Source organism: Corvus kubaryi, unplaced genomic scaffold (assembly GCF_017639235.1).
Source record: "Corvus kubaryi isolate FWS band 111438036 unplaced genomic scaffold, C.kubaryi_AGA036_p1.0 split3-37344, whole genome shotgun sequence".
NCBI lineage: Eukaryota > Metazoa > Chordata > Aves > Passeriformes > Corvidae > Corvus > Corvus kubaryi.
The window spans coordinates 527,725-548,212 of NW_024582088.1; the positions used below are offsets into that span (position 1 = coordinate 527,725).

The 20,488-nt window shown below is 54.6% G+C and overlaps 1 protein-coding gene across 1 annotated transcript in view; it reads left to right on the forward strand.

Annotated features, from left to right (window-relative positions):
* Positions 1 to 6: 6 nt before the first annotated feature.
* EPHB2 (EPH receptor B2) overlaps positions 7 to 20,488 on the forward strand; it is a 128,649-nt gene continuing 108,167 nt past the window's right edge. Inside the window, 1 exon segment of the mRNA XM_042015833.1 lies at positions 7 to 133. Coding sequence (XP_041871767.1) covers positions 49 to 133 — 85 coding nt within the window. The 5' untranslated portion in view covers positions 7 to 48.

The following is a 20,488-nucleotide window of genomic DNA, read 5'->3' on the forward strand; positions in this document are numbered from 1 at the left end:
GCTCCGCCGCTCCGCCGCCTCCATGGAGCGCCGGCCGCGCCGCCTCTGATGCCCGGCCCGGCGCGCACCATGGGGCCGCTGTGGCTCTGCTGCCTGCCCCTCGCCCTCCTGCCCCTGCTCGCCGCCGTGGAAGGTAAGGGGGGAGCGCGGGGGGCGGGGGCCCTGCGGGTAGGGCGAGCCCCCCTCCGGGTTTTCCCCGCTTTTTGGGGGGTGGCACTTTGCCCCCTGCCCCCCCTCCCCGCCGCACGCCCTTCGGAGGGGAGGCGAAGTTTGGGGAAGTGCTGCCCCAGCTGGAGGTGTCGCCGCCGGAGCCCGGTGTGTCGTGTGTGCCCCCCCCACGCCCCCAGACCCTCCCGATCGCTGGCCGCCCTTCTCTCCGCCATCCCTCCGCCAAGGTGGGCATCCCTGGGTACGGCGGACGGTCCCCCAGGGATGCCCGGGATTCACCGCCCCGTGCCCGCCGCTGCTCTCGGGAGAGTCTTTGGGGTGCCCCTCCACCAGGCCTTACCGGCGTTCTGGAGCTGGTGGCCGGCTCCCCGTTGCCGCCGTGGCGTTCCCGGCGTCCCCAGGAGGAGCCGAGCTCCCCGCCGAGGTCCCCGGTGCTCAGACAAAGCAGAGCGAGGCGGCAGGTGGGGAGCTCCAGGGCTGGGTGTGCGGGGACGGCGCTGGGTGGGAGCCCCACGGTGGGGTCTGGGCAAGGGGAGACTCGTTGTCGCGCTCCCCAACCATCCCAGCCGTTCCTGCCTGCTCCCACCCGCCCGCTGCATGGACACCCTGGGAAGTGCCGGAGAACTGGGTTGGGCAGGGGCGAGGGCCAGGTGTCAGGCCAAAAACCGGCGCGTCCTGGAGCGGCGTGGTCCAGGGATGCCTGTCCATTGTGGAAGAATCGTGTCTGAGCGGCTGGGTGGCTCCACTGTCTCTCCGGCTCCACTGGGCTGGTGGGCAGGCTGGGTGGCCACTGCTGGCCCTGTGTGTGCTGGGCGGTGGGAGCCACTCGGACGGTGTTTGTCTGGAACATGGATGAGGCACCATTTATTAAGTTGGAGTTTTGAGAGATGACTCATGGGTTGGCCAGCTATACATCGTGATATTTACAATATGGGAGCTTGGCATAAATAGGACTATTTACGTTGCAGCGGAGAGTGCTCGCCAGCTCTGCTATTCAAATGAGCCCAGCATGGTTTTAATTATGGGGGGGAGGGTTGGGGTGATGAGCGTGTTTGTGAGAGCATACGTGTCCATGCAGGATGTCTGGCCCCATCCGCTGGTGGCCTTGACACTTCCAGCGGGGTCTGGGCTTGGCCAGTGGGGCCCACACGCGCTTGGCCATGACGAGCGAACGCTGCCAAGTGTGGCCTGCCGGGTGCCTTGGGCAGGGACAGGGTGACACCTCCACCCCAGCCTGCTCCTCCTGCTGCCTGAGAGGTGCTGCCGGGCAGTGCTGTGGGTCAGTGGCCAGCTCCCGGGGCTCCTGTGCATGTTCTTGGAACGTGAGTGACTTTTCCACCGTCATGGCAGGAGCAGCGGGCACTGGATGCATGTGTGCCAAGGAATGGGGAGTATATTTGGGAATAAGGGGCTGGCCAATGCTGGTGGGGTGTTTCACCCACCTGAGATGATCTCTCTGAGGTGTGCTCCTCCACGGATGGGGAGGCTCCCAGGGAGATGGTCAGTGGGCTTCCAGCGGCCATTCCCAGCCAGGGCTGACCGTGTTGGTTTAGGTTCGGTGTGGTCCCCCCATATCCTTGCTGTTGCCTCTTGCCCTGTGTGTGTGTGCGCGCGTTGTGGGGCTGTGATGGTCACTCTCAGTGTTGGTGTGGGCAGCCAGCTCCCATGTCCAGCCTCTCAGGAAAAGGCTTCTAGAGAGCTGGCAAGGTGAAAGCGTGTGGGATGCAGCTCCCTGGGCGTGCCTCTCCTCCTTCCTTTCTGGAGCTGCCTCTTCCCTCCGCTCCCGAAGTGCTTGGATGTGGTGTCCACTTGCACCTCAGAATGCTCTGGATCCCTTCGGTGTGGACAGACAGTAGCTGCTGGCCGTGGAGGTGGCGGCTGGACCCACCGTGTTCCCGTGGCTGCAGGGAACCTCCACGGTGGTGATGCCCTCCATCACCAGCTCCAGCATATTCCCAGGGCCAAAATGGGGGCAGAAAGGCTTGTTCAGGGAAAACCCAAAATTCTGGAGGATCCTGCCTCTTGAGTCCTGTTTTTGGCTCTGCCACAGAGCGTTTCTGTACTGCTGCTAATTTCACTTGTCTCCTCTGTGCCTCAGTTTTCCTAATTACAAGGCGTAAAATAATCCAAGCGTCTTTCCCAAGGGAGCCGCGAGGTTTTGTTAATGAACATGACAAAGTGCTTTGGGATCCGTGGTTGAAAGCGCAGCCTTAGTCAGTGCGGCTGTGTGTGGGGTGTTTATTTATCTACATGCTTTATATTTCTCTGCGCGCTATATATTCACTTGCATTTAACAAACCTTAATTAGAAACAAAGCCGATAGGGAAGGAAATATAAACAGGAGTGTGCATGAAAATTGGAAGTTGATTGCTCACTGGCCAGCAGAATGCATGGCTCGGGCTCGGGCGGGAAGGCTGTTTGGTAAAAACCGGCTCTGTTAAAAGGAAATGTGAAAAGAACGTAAAACATAAATCAATATGGAAAACAGGGAGGTGGATGACAACGTACATAAAGCAGAGGTTAGGAATTGCCTATAGTTGTGAAGGCGGTTGGAAGGTAACGTGTCTGCAGCTGAGAAAGTTCAGGCTTCTCAAAGGAAAGTTTTTTGTGTGTTTTTCAAAAAAAAAAAAACAAAAACCCAAACCAGAAAGTCAAGAACAAAGGAGTCCTGGAAGGGTCTGGATCCCACACCGGTTGGTAACGCCGCTATCGCTAACGGCCCCGCTTTGTATTCCTGCTGCGTAGGCTGCGCGCCGATCGCAGGACTGACGCTCCCGAGGTATTTTGGGGGGAGCTGGGAAGGACACAGAGGTATTTTAAAATCAACAGCCTGGCTAACTCACGTGTGAGGAGGGAAAAGCAACCCGATGGTGCTCTTCACCCCGGTGGAGTTAACTTTTCACAAATCTTGCGGTGCTGGCAAGCTTCCCAAGGGCTGGAGGAGAGCCAGCCCTGTGCCAAAAATGTGAAAGGAGACACGAGATGGCCCTGCTATCAGTGAGGGTGTGGGCAGCACGGAGCCAGCAGCACGGAGGCAGTGATGGGCTCCAATGGGCACCGGAGAATCGCCCGGCATGAGTTTTGCTGGGAAGCAGGACCATGGGTGAGGGGACTCGATTCTGAGCATCAACTGTGCTGGGCAGTCCTAATCCTGAGCCCAGCCTTGGGCTTGGAGAGGGATGCTGGGGCACGAGGGCTGTACCCACTCCTGGGGTGGGTATTCCCAGGGCGTGCTGTGGCTGAGGTGCTGGATACGGACATCCCTGCCCATCCTCCAAGCAAACTGGAGACAGGACTTCGGTGCTTCTGTGTAGCTAATAGTTAATAATTATAATGTACATAATATTTATTGCACTCTCAGACACATGGTGGGATTGTTGGGGGGTCCTATGCAGGGCCAGGATTTCAACTGGATGATTCCTGTGGGTCCCTTCCAACTTGGGGTATTCTGTGATTCTGTAATATGCAGTATATTTAATTTCATTTGTGCTATAACATATTGCAGTGTTAAAACATAGTCCCTTCTCCTGTACCACACTGAGCACCCCCACAGCCTCCTCCAGGCCTCCAGGGGTGCAGGGAGATGCCAGGGACGCAGGGTTGGTTTGGGCCTTTTTGTATCCATCTTTGTGGCCTCCGTGGAGGAAGTCTTGAGCCATCCCTTCAGGGTTATGGTCACACCAGGGTGTGATCTTGGTGCTCCATGGAGGTGGATGTTCCAGGTGTGCCAAGACCAAGGGAGCTGCAGGAGCCTCCCAGCAAGCCTAGCATGCTGTGGAGGGATGCAGCAGAGCAGCAGGTCCAGGGAAAAACACAGGATCTGTCAAGAGCTGATCCCTCCTGTGTGCTTGAACTCGAGATCTGCGAACACTCTCCTGAGACCGGGAGGGGAGCAAATGTTGTGGGACAAGTGGAGCTGAGGAGCAGAGCAGAGACTGTGGTTTTGGCCTGGCCCCGTGCCACCCATCTCCCTCCTGCTGCTTTCCCCTCCCCTCCATTTCCTGGGTTAATTTTTGACAAGGCACATTCCTTGCACCCACCTGCCCTTTGCATTACAGGGGCAGGAAAAAGGGAAAGCTCCTTTTGGAAGCCAAATAAATTGGTGCCTCATTTAAACATCCATGCCGCTGCCCTTGCTGCTCTGTTCTGTGGCTTTTCCAGACAGGAGCAGCAGTCCTCTCAATCCCTGCTGACTTTCCAGCTTCTCTGGGTGACAAAGCATAGGAAGGAGATGCTGTAGGGGACAGGGCTGTAGGGGACAAGGGTTCAGGGTTGGTGTGGCCACTGATGTCCCCCAGCTCCTGGGGTCACCCCACAGAGGGTGCGAAGGGGACGTGGCTGTGCCTTGCGGATGCTGCCGAGAGGTTTGGGGCTGTCCCCAGGGAGGGAGCAGCGATTCCCTTGGAGACGGGCTAAGGACCTGCCTGCACTAGTCAGAGCCCTTTGTGTGCACATACCTGAGCTGCTGGAAAGAGGGGTGGGCACCACGAAACTGCCCGGGGAGCTGGGTAAATACTGGAGGCTGTGACAGCTCCCGAGGCCTGAGCGAGGGATGAACAAGAGCCTGACCCTCCACTCCTGCTCCAAAACGCGCCTGCTCCCCACACACCGGCCCTGCTGGAATAGTGCTGAGGGTGTCTCTGGCTGGGAGCAGGAGCGGGGCTCCCGTCCTGCCAAAATCCCATTTTTACTGAGGAAGAGCCCCGTCAGCTCCCGCCCTGGTTTGCAATCCCTCCCAAACCTGGGTCTGGTTTACAGAGAGACCAGGGCGAAGTACAGCTGCCAGTTGGATCTCGTTGGGATGGGGGGAGCGGGGAGATCCTCAGAGGCAAAAGTTCAGCCGTTAGATAAGGGTAAGGATGGGGCCTCCTGTGATAAGGGGCTGACGTGCAGCGTGGGCTGGACGGGAGGGAGAGGCAGCGCGGCAGGGTTCAGGAGGGGCTCTGCCCAGCCTGGTACCCAGGGATGCAGGGAGCATGGGGGATCACTGGGAATGCTGGAGGTGGGCAGGGACTCCTTGGAGTCCAGGTGACAGCCGGAGGGAGGGTGTGAGGAAGGAGAGGGGCCTGGAGATTTGCAGGGGTATATAGTTAATATCTTTATATCAATGTCAGATGTTTCAGGAACGTGCTGGATGGATGGCAAGTTGTGACAGGGTGCAGACACAGGGGTGCCTGTGCAGGGCATGCCAGCCCCCTGAGATAATCAGGATGAGGGGAAGGACTAAGTGAGGATCACACCACGCTGTTTGCCCCTCCCTGAATTTCCTTGCTTAGGATGAAGGGAGCAGCATCAGGTCTGACAGGACATGTGGCACCAATTGCTTAGCATTAAAGGAAGATGGAGCAGGCCACGAGGGCAGAAGACACAACTGTAATTGGGGCTGGTCTGTGCCTCCCTAAATGTCACATTCAGAAATGACAGTTTTAGTGGCTAGGAACGGTTGTGGTTCTTTGTAGGGCCCACAGGAGCTTCCTCTGGATTTAGACCAGAGCACCACACACAAGACATCAGACCTGCCTCCATGGGAGCAGATTCAGTCCCCACTGGGCATGAGGAGGGGCTGGGGAGCTTCAAAAGTTGGTGCAGCTTTATCAGTTGATCCAATAAATGATGTTCTTTCCGCCTTACCTCTCTCAGAGTCAGACCATGGCATCCATAAAGCGACCAGCACGTAAAAACACCACATAGTAATGGTCTGTGAGTAAAGCAAAATGAAGGAGCTGGCCAAAGGGAAAAGCTAAAATAGGAAAATACTCGCCCACGATGTAGGAAATTAAATTAAAGCTCAGAATAAATTCATGCAGCCATTTAACATGAATTTTCTAAAAAAAAAAAAAAAAACAAAACCCAACCAAACTTGATTAAATGGCAAATTGAAGGAGGTCATTGGAGGTAAAAAGATGTTCTTCACAAAGTGGAAGTGGTATCTAAAAGGAGAAAATAAAAAAATCAGAAACTGTGGTCTGGTGAATGTGAAGCCATATAAGGCAGGTTGAGAGGAGTTTGAAAAATAACTTGGGAGAAGAAATTGTTTATCCCCCCAAGTATCCCCTCAGCAAATGAGTATTGGGAAGTTAAATGTGCAGGACGGAGCCCTGGGGGAGGAGGGGGATGACTTCAGTGTAACCCCAACTGGCCAAAGGGACTCCTGCCAAGGAGCTTTGCTTCCCAGGGCAGGGCTGGGAGACTGCCCTGAAGCGATGACAGGAGAACCCGTATTTTACAATAAGTCAATAAAATGAATATTTGAGCCAGAGTAAATGGGATGAGCATCCTTTAAGAAGATCTCCCTGGGTGATCCAGGAGACTCCAGAGCAGTAATTTTAGAGGAAGGGCTCTCTTATGGATTAAAATCTGCTTAAAGAAGGGGAAACAAAGAGTCAGTTTTCCCACTGGACGGGGTCAGTGTGAGGCTTGTGCTGGGTGATGTATTCATAAAGTAGAGAGGGGTGGGAATGGGAAGGCGAAGAGTGTTTGCAGATTATACAAAATTATTCAGGATGATAAAAACAACAGTTGTCTTGAAAATATTGCAAAAGGCTCTCATGACACTGGATAGCCGGGCTATAAAGTGGCAGATTAAATGTAGTCAGGGATGAATGAAAAGGGATTCACATGGAAAAAATTACCCTAAACCCATGCATGCACAGTGGCAGTCTTTAAATTACTTATTAGCATTTTGAGAAAGAGATCTTAAAGTCATTGTGGATGGCTCTTTGAAAGCATCAGCTCCGAACCGGGAGAGACTGGGAATGGGAGTGAAGATGCTTGTACAGGAGAAGTACAGGGGAGGGGGGCTCCGGGAAAGATGGAGCTTGGGGAGGGAGGGGGCACAGAGGTGCATTGGACTGTGGGAGGTGTAAAGAAGAGGCTGATGAAAGGGTGATGATCCTTTATTTTCTATTTTTTCCCTCGCTCTGGAGTTCTCAAGCAGAAGGTTTCACACCAGGAGCGATGGAGGGTGGAGGCAGGGCAGGGTGTAGCCCAGCCCTCCCCAATCCTGGGTACCAGGGGCCTCAGGTACCCTTAGTTCTGGTGTGCTCCCTGAGCATCCTGGCGCACTGCTGGAGGTGGGACGGAAACCGGGAATCCCTTTGGCTCAGCCTCCCGTGGCAGATGTGGTATTTGGAAGGGAACAGGGAAAGGCGCCTTCTGTGAGCTCCCACACTGAGTGCCCAGGCTCGGCAAGGTCCTGCTGGCCCCTGGCTCCCAGTTTGGCTTTCAAGGTCATCTGCAGCTTCCAAGGCAAAGCGCTGGGGAGCTCCACATCGCTCTGGGTGCTCATGGCCCTGGTGAACCATGAAGGTGAACCCTCTGTGTCTGGGGACACCTTTAGCCTTCCACAGGCTCTTGGTTTTGGCCGGATGGCCAGGCAAGGGGAAGGTCCCTTGGAAAATGCCTGCTGGTGCTTGCCTTCACCCTCCTCGGAGTTTCAGAGGCCAAGAGCATCTGGTTGGAACTGGGGAGGAGGGGAGCTTCCCTGAGCCCTGGGTTCACCTGGGGGGGCTGGTGGCTGGGTACGGGGATGTGCTTGGCCCCTCGCCCGACAGCTGAGTGGGTTGGGGGTGGCGAAGGTGGCTGAGCGTGTGAACCTCCCTGGGCAGAGGGGACGCCTCAAGCTGCGGGCTGGTGCTCCCAGGGCCAGACAAAGGGAACAATGGGCTCGGCTGCTGGGCTCCTGGGTAGCCTGCGGCTGGCTCCAAGCCCCCAGCCTGGGAGAGGAGGGGCAGGCAAGAGGCCTGGGATCCCCTCCACTCCCACCCAGGCTTTGGGGACATGGGGATAGCCAGCCCACAGCAGGCTGAAGGACAAGCTGTGTCCCTGGTGATGCACAGGCTGGGCAGCTCCCTGGCCATGCCCAGCTGGGCTCTGTCTGTCCAGCAGCAGGCTGAGGTGAGTCCTGCTCCATGGAAGGTGTCATCCCAGCTCCCTAAATATGTCCCCAAAGTGTGTGGAGCCCTGCTGGAGTCTGGTGAGCTCTGGTTGCATGGCTTGGAGGGATCTGTGCTGGGAGGCTCCTGCAGCACTGCTCTGCTGAGAGGCAGAGGAGAGGGCAACCAGGGAGGGTGAGGAAGGTCAGAGAAGAGGCTTGACACTCCAGATCTCCTGTCAGGACCCTCTGTGAGCCTGAAAAAGTTCAGCAGAGGGATACAGGAGAGAGAAGGAGTCTCCATCCTGTGCAGTCCTGTTGCACAGGCTGTGGGTGAGAAGCACAGTGGCGAGACCATGCAGGTTCTGCCTATCCTGGAGTCTCTCGGGGCAAGGGAGGACTGATCGGAGCACTCTGCCTTGAAGCAGGGAACAGGGAGTCAGTCCATGGATGCTCCTTGGTGTCCAGAAGAGTTCCTGCTCTTTGAGCCTCCCAGGAGGCCACTAGTTCCTGCAAAGTGGCCACTGAACCCACGGTCTTTGGGCTGCTTGCTGAGGCTGGAGGGTGGGACAGGGTGTGTCTGAGGACAGACCAGGCAGGAATGGGCTGCTCAGGTGCCTCCAGGTGTGTGGTTGGTTTCACCCGAGACAGGTGTGTGTGTGTCCTACCAGGACCCATATCTGCCTGCTTCTGCTGCTCTCCACTCCTTCCAGGCACATGCTGGTGGCCGTGGCAGGTGCTCCTGGATGGAGCTGGCATCATCATTCCCTGCTATTGGCTCCCATCACTTGCAGGTCATTGTCCCTGGATGAGTTTGGCTTCATGAGATCCATCTTTCTCGCAAGCTCTGCCTTTGTACAGCCAGCAGGAGGTTTTTGGGTGGGAGCAATGCCTCAGGATCGAGGCTTGGTCCTAGAATCATAGAATCATTGACTGCTTTGGGTTGGAAGGGACCTTAAAGCTCATCCAGTTCCACCCCTGCCATGGGCAGGGACACCTTCCTCTAGACCAGTTCTCTCCAAGCCCTGTCCAACCTGGCCTTGGACACTTTCAGGGATGGAGTAGCCACAGCTTCTCTGGGCAGCCTGTGCCAGGGCCCCACCATCCTCTCAGAGAGGAATTTCCTCCTAATATTCAGTCTGTCCCTGCCCTCTGTCAGTGGGAAGCCATTCCTCATTGTCCTGTCACTCCATCCCTTGACCAAAGTCCTTCTTCAGCTCTCTTGGAGCCCCTTTAGGCACTGGAAGGCTGCAATAAAGTCACCATGGAATTATGAGGATGTGTCCAAAGCACATGTTTGTGGTCTTGAAGGAGATCTGGGAGCGCTCTGCTCTGACAAGTGCCTGTGCAGCTGGTTTGAGGCGAGGTGTGGCAAAAAGTCTGCTGAGGATCAGGACTGTGCCACCCCAGTGAGCTGGGTGCCATGGAGGGGAGGTCAAGGAAGCCCTGGGCCATCACAAGGAGGTTTGTGCTGGCCAGGCAGCCCCCAGGCAGTGCACACCACATGCTGGGAGTGAGCTGGGCTGGAGCACGTGAGGGTCACGTCTCGCCGTGCCGAGGTTACGATCGCGTTTCATGATTTGCTTTGCTTGTAATCCTGTTTCCAGGCTCCACAACTGCGACTCGGAAACCTTTACGGTGAGCCTCACTTCATAAATCTTGGCCTTGTTTTACTTTTAAGCCTGTCTGGTATCAGGGGACAAAGCAAGCAGGAGAAATGCGTGACCTGGGGGCAGCATGGATGGAGTGAAACAAGGTGTCCAGGCTGGATAGAGCCTGCAGGGATGGGGGCTGGCCAGGCTGCCAGGAGTTAACTGCAGCATGCCAGCCTTGGGAAAGCATTTCCTGTGGATCTCTTCCAAGGGATCTCTCCTGCAGGATCCCAGCACCTCCAAGGCTGCTTGCAGAGTGCCCTTGCAGGTGTCTGAGCACTGGTTCTGTGCCTCCAGCCTTTGTATGCACATTGTGGCACCTTCATGGTAAATGGGAGCAGGCCTGTGGCTCCCTGGGCATTGCTCTGGGAGGGAAAGGCAGCTGGGGGTGTTGTATTTTCACTGCCTGGGGAGCAGAGAGCAGCTGGTGCCTGGACACGGGGAATGGGTGGTGGCAGGGTATTGATCACCCAGTGCTGGAGCGTGCTGGGAGGTGGGATAGAGGCATCAGCTCCCCCGAGCTGGCTGCCGGCATGGGGCACTGAGGGGTTGGATCAGGCAGGCAGAGCAGCCCCACCAGGGATAGTTTCCAGCCAGGGAAATAGCTGCAAATGCATGGATAGGCAAATGCGTTCCCCAGGCAGAGCCTGGATCTGCCCTGTCCGTGCCCTGTCCACTCCCTGGAAGTGTTCAAGGGCAGGCTGGACAGGGCTTGGAGCAATCTAATCTGGTGGAAGGTGTCCCTGCCATGGCAGGGGTTTGAAGGAGATGGTCTTTAAAATCCTTTCCAACCCAAACCATCCTGTGATTCGATGCAACTCGGACAAAGCCCCACTCCTGCTGCCTGCCTTGCAGGGGGGATGGATAGTCCCAGAGGCTCAGGAAGGATAAACTCAGGCGTGTGTGATGCTGTGTGGAAATCCCTTGGCAGCAGTCTCACAGCAGAGCAGCGGGGCTGCCGTGGGCCGGAGGGGACAGAGTGCCCAGCACCTCCAGGACTTGTCCCCCTCCCCTGTCACCTTTGGCGAACCTCGGAGCGTCTGGACAGCTGCAGAGCAGTCGGGAGCAGGACGGGCACAGGGAAGGTGCTAATTAGGATGTTGGCAGCATTAGTAGGGGTCGGTGTCTGGCTGGAGGGAGGTGTTGAAGAGGCAGCGTGGGCTCTGCTCTGTGTCACACTCAGTGCAAAGCTCAGGGCAGCAGGAAGCTCGTGAGTCTGCGGGGGGGACAAGGCCAGATCAAGGCTGATGGAGCCATCCGGGGGTAGGCGGATGCTGCTTTGAGCCCACCTGTGGCAGCTGGGTGAGGGTCATGATGTGGCTTTGTCCTGGGGCTGCTCAGAGCATCCCCAGTGATGGGGAGCTGCCTGCTTTGTGTGGCTGTGCTGATGCTGCACAGAACCAGCCCTGATACACCTGCTTTTCTCCTCCTTTTGACTCCTCACCTTTCTTTTCCATGGCTGTTGGTGAAATAGAGAGTAGAGGAGCTGCTCACGTTGCTTTTGGGGGTTTTTTTGATCTGATGTCAAACTTATGCCATCACATTGAATAGCTGCCATGAGATTTTGGTGTGACTGACACCTGTTCTGGCTTCAGAGCAGCAGCTTTCGACACCAACAAATCCTCTGGAAATGCTGAGTTTACTGTCAGCTGCTCCCATGTGTCGCCTGGTCCCTGTTCCCAGGTTTGGCTAAACCTTGCACCACTCAGGAGGCTGCTGATGCTCTGAGCAGTGGCTGGGTGGGTCTCTTGAGCTCCACTGGTTTATGGTTTGTGTGACAGGCAGAAGGTGCAGACACGTGTAGGTGAGGCTTTGCCAGGCTGGTCCCTCTGGGCTGCTGAGGAAATGGCTGTCCCCGTCCGGTGGGACATGGCTCATGGGTGGCACATGGCAGGAAAATGGGCACAAGTCAAAAGCTGAGCGAGCCAACTCGACGGTTGCGGCGTTCCCTTTCATCCCTGGCTGTTCCAGGAGCCCATCCTTCCTTATCTGGGGGGTTGGGGCTAAAGTTCAGTCTCTCCTGGCTGGGTCCCACGGTGCTGCTTTGCTTCTCCCGGTTTCTGTTGGTCCCTGCGTAAGAGAAGGTGGGGCTGCAGGGAGGGGAGCTGAATTTTGGACTGGAAAATAAGGGATGTGTAGGGGACACTGGCAAGGGCTGCGGTAGGTTTGGGAGTAGCACATTTGGGACCAACAGGAGGGACCAGTGGAACCCAGACATCCCTGTGGCATCTTGGATGGGATGGCAGGAGCTGCCCATGGGGTTTTGTGCTGGGGGAGGCCAAGCAGGTCACCCTCCAGCAGAAACCTTGCCCTGTAATTTGGGTGGCCTAAATATGACCTGAGCTCCTGCTTGTGGGTGCTGAGCCCTTGGAAAGCTGACCTGGCGTTTTACTGTGTGTTTGGGAGGTCCTCAGTGTGTGGGCTACAGAGGGAAAAGGGAGAAAAATGGGATTTGTGAGGTCAGCCCTGGGTGTGTCATCCACCAGCCCTGAACCGCTCGGTGGCCAGAGGGGCGGAGAAGGGCTCAGCCCTCCACAGGTCTCCCAGGGATGCCAACAGGTTGTGGAGCGGTGGGGATGTGCCCACCCTGTGTGTCACCATCAAGGTGCCCGTTTGCCTGATGGCATGTCAGGGTCTGTGCTGAAGGAGGAGCCCTGTGAGTGCACAGGCTCAGGTGATGCACCTGAAAACACTCTGGAGTCTCCTTCCCTTTGGCAGCAGGAATGTGCCATTCACTCGCCCGGGACGAAAATAAAACTGCTGCCCAAGTCCCATCCCAGAGAAAAATCCTGGGGAGAACAGACTCCTCTCCTGGCTGCTGTGGTGGGGATGCTCAGTGAGGGGTTCTGAGGTGCTGGTGGTTTTTATTCAGTGTGGAAGAAGGGGTTGACGTCAATGGTCGGCTGTTGCGCTCGGCATGCTCCAGAGCTGGAGCTCTTGAGAGGGCTGTGGGCTGACGTGGGTGGTGAGAGCCCACCTGGGGTGGACGTGTGGTGGCCATGAGGGAGATGATGCATCGTGTCAGGGAAGTGTCATGAGGGTGTACAGACAAACTGATGGATGAGTCAACAGAGCCAAAAAATAGAAATGAAAAAAAGGCAAACCTGGCTTCTGTTCCAATTCTATAAAAATAAAATGAAACAAACTTCATGCTCACACTGCCTGAAGAAATCCCACCCACCAGTGGTGCTGGGGAGACCCTGCTGGTCCAACACCGAGCGATCACACTCCGAGGATGCACATCCCCTGTGCTGTCCCCATCAGTGTGTTACAGCCCTGCCCTTGCCCCAGCCCCCCAGTCTTTTCCCCTTTCCGGCTAGGAAGAGGGTCTGGAGCAAGGCCTGGCTTTGCTGCACCCGCCTGTCCTCCAGCGTGGGGTTGGTGTGACCCTGTGCCCAGCCTGGACTGGGATTTCCCACCCTTCCAATCTCTCTGCCTCCAAATGTTTGTTTCCCTCTCAGATAGTTAAATTTGCACACTCTGTGAGTGGTTTGGCCCAGGTGGGCTTGGCTCCTGGGTCAGTGTCTGCTGGAACGTTTGGATGTCCTCTCCCAGGGAGGACTTTGCCCGTGCTGGGGACTGCAGTCTTAGCTACAGCCATGGAGCGTCAGCCTGGTAGAGACAGCGGGTGATCCACAACTTGGAACATCTCAGTTTAGTGAGGCTGGCTCAAAATCAAGTGTTTTAACCAAGCAGCAAATGTTGCTGTGGGATTTATCCAGTGTTTTAGGAGGGTGGTGGAGGGCTCCATGCTCATCCTGGGGCTGCTTCTGGGAGAGGAGGACATTGAAGCCCACTGCTGAGAGCGTGGTTTTGTTGCATCTCCTGCACCCAGACCAAGTCCTGCAGGGGTGGTTACCCTTTGCCCTGCTCTGGGCTGCAGGAGTAAATATTCACTAGAGATGTTTTATTTTGATGTCTCAGGCTCACGAGGTCGGTGGAGGTGCGAGCAGGGATGCCCCACAGCGGGGCTTGCCAGCCTTTAATACTTGGAATACTTCTGCCGCCTGCATTTGCAGGACTCTGGTGGGGATGAGACATGCTGGTCTCCATGGTTTTATGTGCCATGGGACCGTGCCAACAGTTTAATCACAGCTGAACCCTCACAGAGCAGCATAAAAAATGTTGTAGTTGGGATTAGGTTACCCATCCTTCCTATAAAAGACTCTATAAACAGTCCATCAAGCCCCAGCATTCCTGTGTTGGCTGTGAGGTCCTTCGCACTTAATGGGTCTGGCATTTGCTTTGACTAAGCCTTTTTTGGGGGGAGGCAGTGATATAAAGCAGCCCCCAAAGAATGAGCTTTCTGCTTGCTTTAGTGGGGGAACCCAACTGGGCTGGCTTGGCAGAGGCGGTGTTGGATGTCAGAGGATCCGGCTGGGGAGGCAGCGGGTGAGAGGCAGCCGTGACAAGCCCAGGGGGCAGTGGCAACAGCAGCTGCTCCCTCCCCATCACTGAGGGCTTTCTCCATAGGGATTTGCTGCTTGCTGGGGTGTCTGAGAATTTTCCCTAATCTTGGGGCAAGCAGGACCTGGAACTCCCTCTCCCATCTCCCAGCACACTTCAGACCTGTCCTGTCTCTGCCATAGCTGAGTAATGCTCGGGAGTTAAAGCTCCCCAAACATTTTGGAAAACCTGAAGCTCGGTCTGGGGACCAAGTGGTCCCTTTCTAGCAATGGGTGCGCTCCCACCTTCACCTTCACCTTCTTTACCATGCCCTTCATGTGTGATGCCAGCCATGGAAGAGCTCCTAGTTTAACACCATCCATGGGACTTTCTTGAGGTGCTTTGGGTTTTGTTCATCCTTTGGGGAGCCAGAGGGACAGGGGATGGATGGATACCCAGGTGGGAAACCTTGGTGGTGCTGAGGGTGTCCCTTATCCTGGTTGCTGCATCCTTGAGGCAGGTGTGCACACCTTGATCATGCCTTGGGGCCGCTGATGTGTGGGACACTGCAGGCGCTCCTGCCTGGGACAGTCATCTCTCTCCTGGAAACCATAAAACTGTAGTTATGCTCCTGCTCTCCCAGCAGTGTAGGGAAGGAAGAGCTGCCAGGAGGTCCCAGCTGTGGTGGCAGTCCTGTGGGTGACACCTGCCTGCTTGGAAAGGGACTGAAGCCATCCTGTTGTTTCATGCACAGTGAACGTCTGTCGGGTGGGGACAGCCTCTGTGCTGTGGTGCCAGAGCTGGGCACGAGGGGCTGTCCCTGATCAGTGCCACCATGTCACTGGGACCATCTGGAGCTTTTCCTGGCTGCTGCTTACATCTGTTGAGCCACACCAGCTCCAGGAGTGGTCGCTGGAAGAGACTAGTCTTTCCAGTGCTTTTCACAACTGAGTTTAATTTATTTTAAGGTTTTTACCCCCCTAAATTTTCTTTGAAGATGATTTGAACAATTTAATCATTATCATAAAAGTGGGATTTCTAATGTAAGCTGGGAGCAACCTCCCCCTCAGTATCCTGCTGAGGGCAATTCAGCCCACCTGCCTGGCTGGCTGGTCTCGATCATCAGCCTGTCCTCAGAGGCCCTTTTCTCTCTGTCGTTACTATCTGGAGAAAATTAACAACTGCATTAAAGTGGGAGCATTATTTTTTCATACAGCGAACGCCAAGGGAGGTGAATCCCATATGCTTCACCTGAGAATGCTCTGCAAGGCTGCAAGGGCATTACCCACCTCAGCAGTGGTTTCCTTCATCCCTCTCCATCGTGCTAAGGCAGAAATGAACCTGGGGCTGGTTCCTGTGGAGCCCACCGAGGTCCAGCACTGGGAACTATTGCTTGGAACCTGCCACCTAATCAGTTCTTAACCCCTTTTTTAGCATGTTTTTTGGTGATCTGGTGTGCAGGCAGTGGCTGGCACAGTGGCTGTGTTCCCCAGGCTGCCCTCATATCTCCTGGTTCCAGCACTCAGACACTCCCCTGCCTTGTACACGGCTCCTCTCACCAATCAGACTTGTAATCTCAGTGAAGAATGAAATCAGATTTGTTTGACAAGACCTGTTTCTTGTAGAAGTATGTTGACTAGTGCTAATTATACTCCTGTTCTTTAATTCTTTATGATTGGAATTACATCAGCTTTTCCATTATTTCCCCAGAAGTGATTTCAAACCGAGCGAGACCTTGAGTGCCTGCCATTCCCTCACGTTGTAATCCTGGTGCATCCACTAGACGTGATCCTTCTGCTCTGAGATGCTCTGCATTAGCGCCTTCAAGGACTTCCCAGCTTTGTTCTTCTCCAGGCGTCCCCTCATGGGCTCTTGCTTGTTAATCCTTGGAGTCTGTTGGGTCTGTCACTGCGAAATGTGTTGGATTTTCTTAGTTCTTCCTCTCCCTTTTGTCGTGGTTTAACCCCAGCTGGCAGCTCTTCCCCACACAGATATAATACACAGGTAGCATTCCCTGGTGGAGTCACCGTCCCTGGAAGTGCTCGAAGGCGTGTGCGTGTGGCACTTGGGGACATGGGTTAGTGGTGGACTTGGCAGTACTGGGGTAGTGGTTGGAGTCGATGGTCTTGAAGGCCTTTTCCAGTCTTGGTCATTCTATGATCCCTTAGTCTGTGGGCCATCCCTGTAAAATGTCCAGAAAATGTCCATTGAGTTCGTTAGGTCCGTTGAGCTCCGTCCATTGTGGTGGTCACTCAGACAGGAGAGGGGACAGAGGGAATGGTGATACTCTCTGGGAACAGTGCTGGAAAGAGCTACCCAGGTTTATTCCACTGCCCAGTTAGTTACTCCTGCAAACCTTGACCAGTACAGGACCCAGGCTGTGAAGTTTTCTTGTGGTTTTCTCCCAGTTTGATAGTGGCTTGTCCCAGAATTTGATTTTTCATGTCTGTTGTGGAGGTGTCACACAGGAATTTGATGTGGTCATGGTTCCATGGGCTTGTTTATGGAAGTGTCATCACTGAATGGCCAGAAATGAAGACAAACGATGCCTGGGGCTTCTCCCACCTCCATAAGGCCGTTGTCTGTGGAGAAAACAGCCGAGTTTGTTTGGGCACCATGCGGCCCCATCGCATCCGTTCCAGTCTCAGTTATTTGCTAAATGCTTGCAAACGTGTGTGATTTTTAAGGAATTACAGCCAGACGTTCCCTGGCTCGTTAGTTATGTATGAGCTAAGGAATCCTGGTTACTCGGGGGAGGAAGCAGCCCTGTCCTCTGGAGGGCTGTGGAATAACATCCCACTTTCCTAATAAAGACACAAACTGGCTGACCACGGCCACCCTTCACACACCAGGAACTGCAGTGAGGGAAGCTCTGACTGTGTGTAGAGTAAAAGAACCCTGTTAATCACCCTGGGAGTGGAGCAGGACTGAAGCAGGGCTCGAATCAGCGGCAGCACCTCCAGCCCTGGGCTGTCTCAGTGCTTTTCTCTATGTTTCTATGAATTTTAACGTTTTTACTTAGCATTTTTTCTATGTGCTGAAAAGAACATCATCATAACTTTTCCTTGTCTTCAGACGTGGCTTTTCCAGAGGTTTCTTTTATTCACTTCCTGCCAGTCAGGATAAAATATGGATTGTGCTTATTCTCCTTCCATTTCTCGTGCATTGCCTTTGTGTGTGTGGTTGTCACGAACACTTTGTTCCTCCGAGGCTGGTTTTGGTTGAAGCTGTTGTTTTCCTAGATTGCCTTTATATATATATATATAATAGTTTAAACTTTTCTTACAGAATCATAGAATGGTTTGGCTTGGAAGGGACCTTAAAGATCTAGTCCCAAACCCCTCTGGTTTCCATTTGTACTTTTTGCTCCTGTTTCCTGGTTGACTCTGATTGTAAATTTGATGAGATTTTGGAAATCTATACGTTTGGATCAACAGGCAAAGCCATTTCAGGTTTGGCCCGCTTTCCCTTTGGCCCACACACGCTGTGGTCATCAGTGCTGGGGCAACTCCATGCTTCCAGTCCAGTGATTCAGCCCTCATTCTGTGTCATTACAAGGTCCAAAATTTGAGACCTCGGGGTCTTTAGTGCACTTTGTGCATTAAAATTATGTAATGAGCCTGTCCTCACGGCTGGCAGGGTGTGATGCAGCGCAGCAGTGACAGATATTGACAGTGTCTCCAGGCGGGGGAGAGGCAGAGACCTGGTGGTGAGAGCTGGGTCCCGGGCGCTGTGTTGGCTTTCCATCACGTGTGTCACTGCCCGTCATGACAGCCATGTCCTGAGCATGTTTATGATTTATGTTGGTGCAGTGGGGGCTCAGCTGAAACAATGTGAACTGAGGGGTCTTCTCCAGCATCCTCTTCTGCTGAACTTCCCGATTCATAGAATCACAGAATCACTGAGGTTGGGAAAACCCTCCAGATCATCAAACTCAGTCCCTAACCCAGCTCTGCCATGCTCACCACTAACCCATGTCCTCCAGTGCCACATCCATGTGGTTTTTGAACACTTCCAGGGCTGGTGACTCTACCGCTGCCCTGGGCAGCCCGTGCCAATGTGTGATCACACATAAAAATCCATAAAGAAATTTTCCCAATATCCACCCTGAGCCTCCCCTGGCCCAGCCTGAGGCCGTTCCCTCTCTCCTGTCCCTGTTCCCTGCGAGCAGAGCCCGACCCCCCCGGCTGCCCCCTCCTGTCAGGGACTTGTGCAGAGCCACAAGGTCCCCCTGAGCCTCCTCTGCTCCAGGCTGAGCCCCTTTCCCAGCTCCCTCAGCTGCTGCTCACAGGACTTGTGCTCCAGGCCTGTAGAGCAGTCCCAGCTCTGATGGGTTGATGTGCCAGTGATGGCGTGGGTGGATCCCATCCTTTGCAGGGAGCTGGAGGAGATGTGGCGTGGGGAGGTGACAGCGCAGTCTGCTGTGGCAGCTTGGGCCAGGCATGCTGGTCACCCTGCACTCACCTCTCCTGGCTCTCACCATCCTCCTCCTCAGGAGCCCTGCCCAGATTTCCTGCTGAAATGGAGAGGGGAGTCCAGGACTTCCTCAGCCTCGGGTAAGGCACAGTATCAGGTGAGCTAACGGGATGTTTTAGGACTGAGGAAAGAGCACTGATGGTGGATTTGAGAGGACATGCAGTGACCTTTGTCAGCAGGAGTCATGTCCTGCTTGGCTGCTGCAGAAGGACCCCCTGTCCTGGCAAAACCAGCCGTCACCTGTGAAGGTGGCACCTGCCAGATATTTGCAGGTGTCACTTCGTTTTGGGATGTGTGAGCCCTGCTGTCTCAATGCATTGCTGCTGTTTAAGAAGGGAGAGTCCTTTTGGTACCACTGAAGGGTGGCTGAGCCTCTGGATTTTCGGGATGGAATGCCAGGGCACAGACCCACTCGCGTGCCTGAGCCTGGTGTTAGTCCAGGGAGCCCCTGCCTTCCTCCTGCCTTGCTGGCTTAATGTATCTGCTGGATTTTTGCTCCAAAACACAATAAAGAGGAAGCAATGCTATTTTTTCCCCCACAAAAGAGTTCTGATACTCAATGAACACCCTGGGTTAGACCGAGGAGAGGCGTTGTTAGTGGGTTGTGGGGACTCCCACATCCTCAGGTGGTTAATGTGGAGATGGGTAGGAGCCATGTTGTTCCCAGCCAGCCTTCCTGGGGGCAAAATGTAGAGCTGCAGTTGTAGTTCCACTTGCCAGAAAAAGGGAGCACTGGGTGTTTGAACGACGTAGTGACTGGGATTTGGGATCCTGCTGTGTCTCACCTTCTAGATTTATCAGCTCCATCTGTGATCAGAGCAGATGTCCAGCTCTGCCTCCCTGTCCCCAAGGTCCCCCTGTCCCAGCTGTAGCAGTGATCAAGGTGACTGTGGATTGGGACAGCCAGCCAATGGAAACCTCCAGTGCTGGAGATCCTCCAGGTCCCTGGTGGCCAGACTCAGGGCTGGACAGCCCTCCTGGGGAAGCCATGTCCTAAATTATCTGTTAATATCCAACTTGAACACCCCAAGTCACGATTTATATTTTAAAACGGTCTCTTGTGGGTCAAGATGTCCACCCTGGAGTGACTTGCTGTTCTCATTTTATGGGATGAGTCACTGTTCTTGTTTTATGGGATGAGATCCCTTCTACGTAGCTGAGCGTGGGTGAGGGCTGTGTTTTCCCTTCATTACTTCCAGCTTTTTCTTTACAAAATTGCATCTCTCTGGGAATGGCCATGTTCAGGGTTTAAACCGTGGTTTTGGTTCTCATTCTGCCCCAAGTATTGGTGGTACACAAATAACTTTGCCTGATGGTGCCGATCCCATTTGGCCGTGGATCCCCATTGCCGCAGAGATCCTGTCGCCAAAGGCTGGGGAAAGAAGCACCTGGGAGGAGATGGGAAAGGAGCTAATCCATGTTTATTTGTCTATAAGGCATGGCTCACAACTTTTCTGTGTGCACGAACTGGAAATGTCTGCACACATCCAGAATTCCTTGCCGGAGTGGTGCTGCACTAAACATGGGAAGCATCAGAGGGTCTGTTCACAAGGGTGTGGAGTGATAGGACAAGGGGGAATGGCTTCCCATTGCCAGAAGGAAGGATTAGGTTGGATATTGGGAAGGAATTGTTCCCTGGGAGGGTGGGGAGGCCCTGGCACAGGGTGCCCAGAGCAGCTGTGGCTGCCCCTGGATCCCTTGCAGTGCCCAAGGCCAGGTTGGATGAGGCTTGGAGCAGCCTGGGATAGTGGAAGGTGTCCCTGCCCATGGCAGGGAGTGAAATGGGATGAGCTTTGAGGTTCCTCCCAACCCAAATGATTCTGGGATTCCATGATTCTTTTTCCTTGGAGCAGTGATTTACAATCCTATCCCAGCTTCCAAAATCTTCTGACTCAGATGGGGGTGATAATTTGCAGGTAGCAGAGCTGCCTCC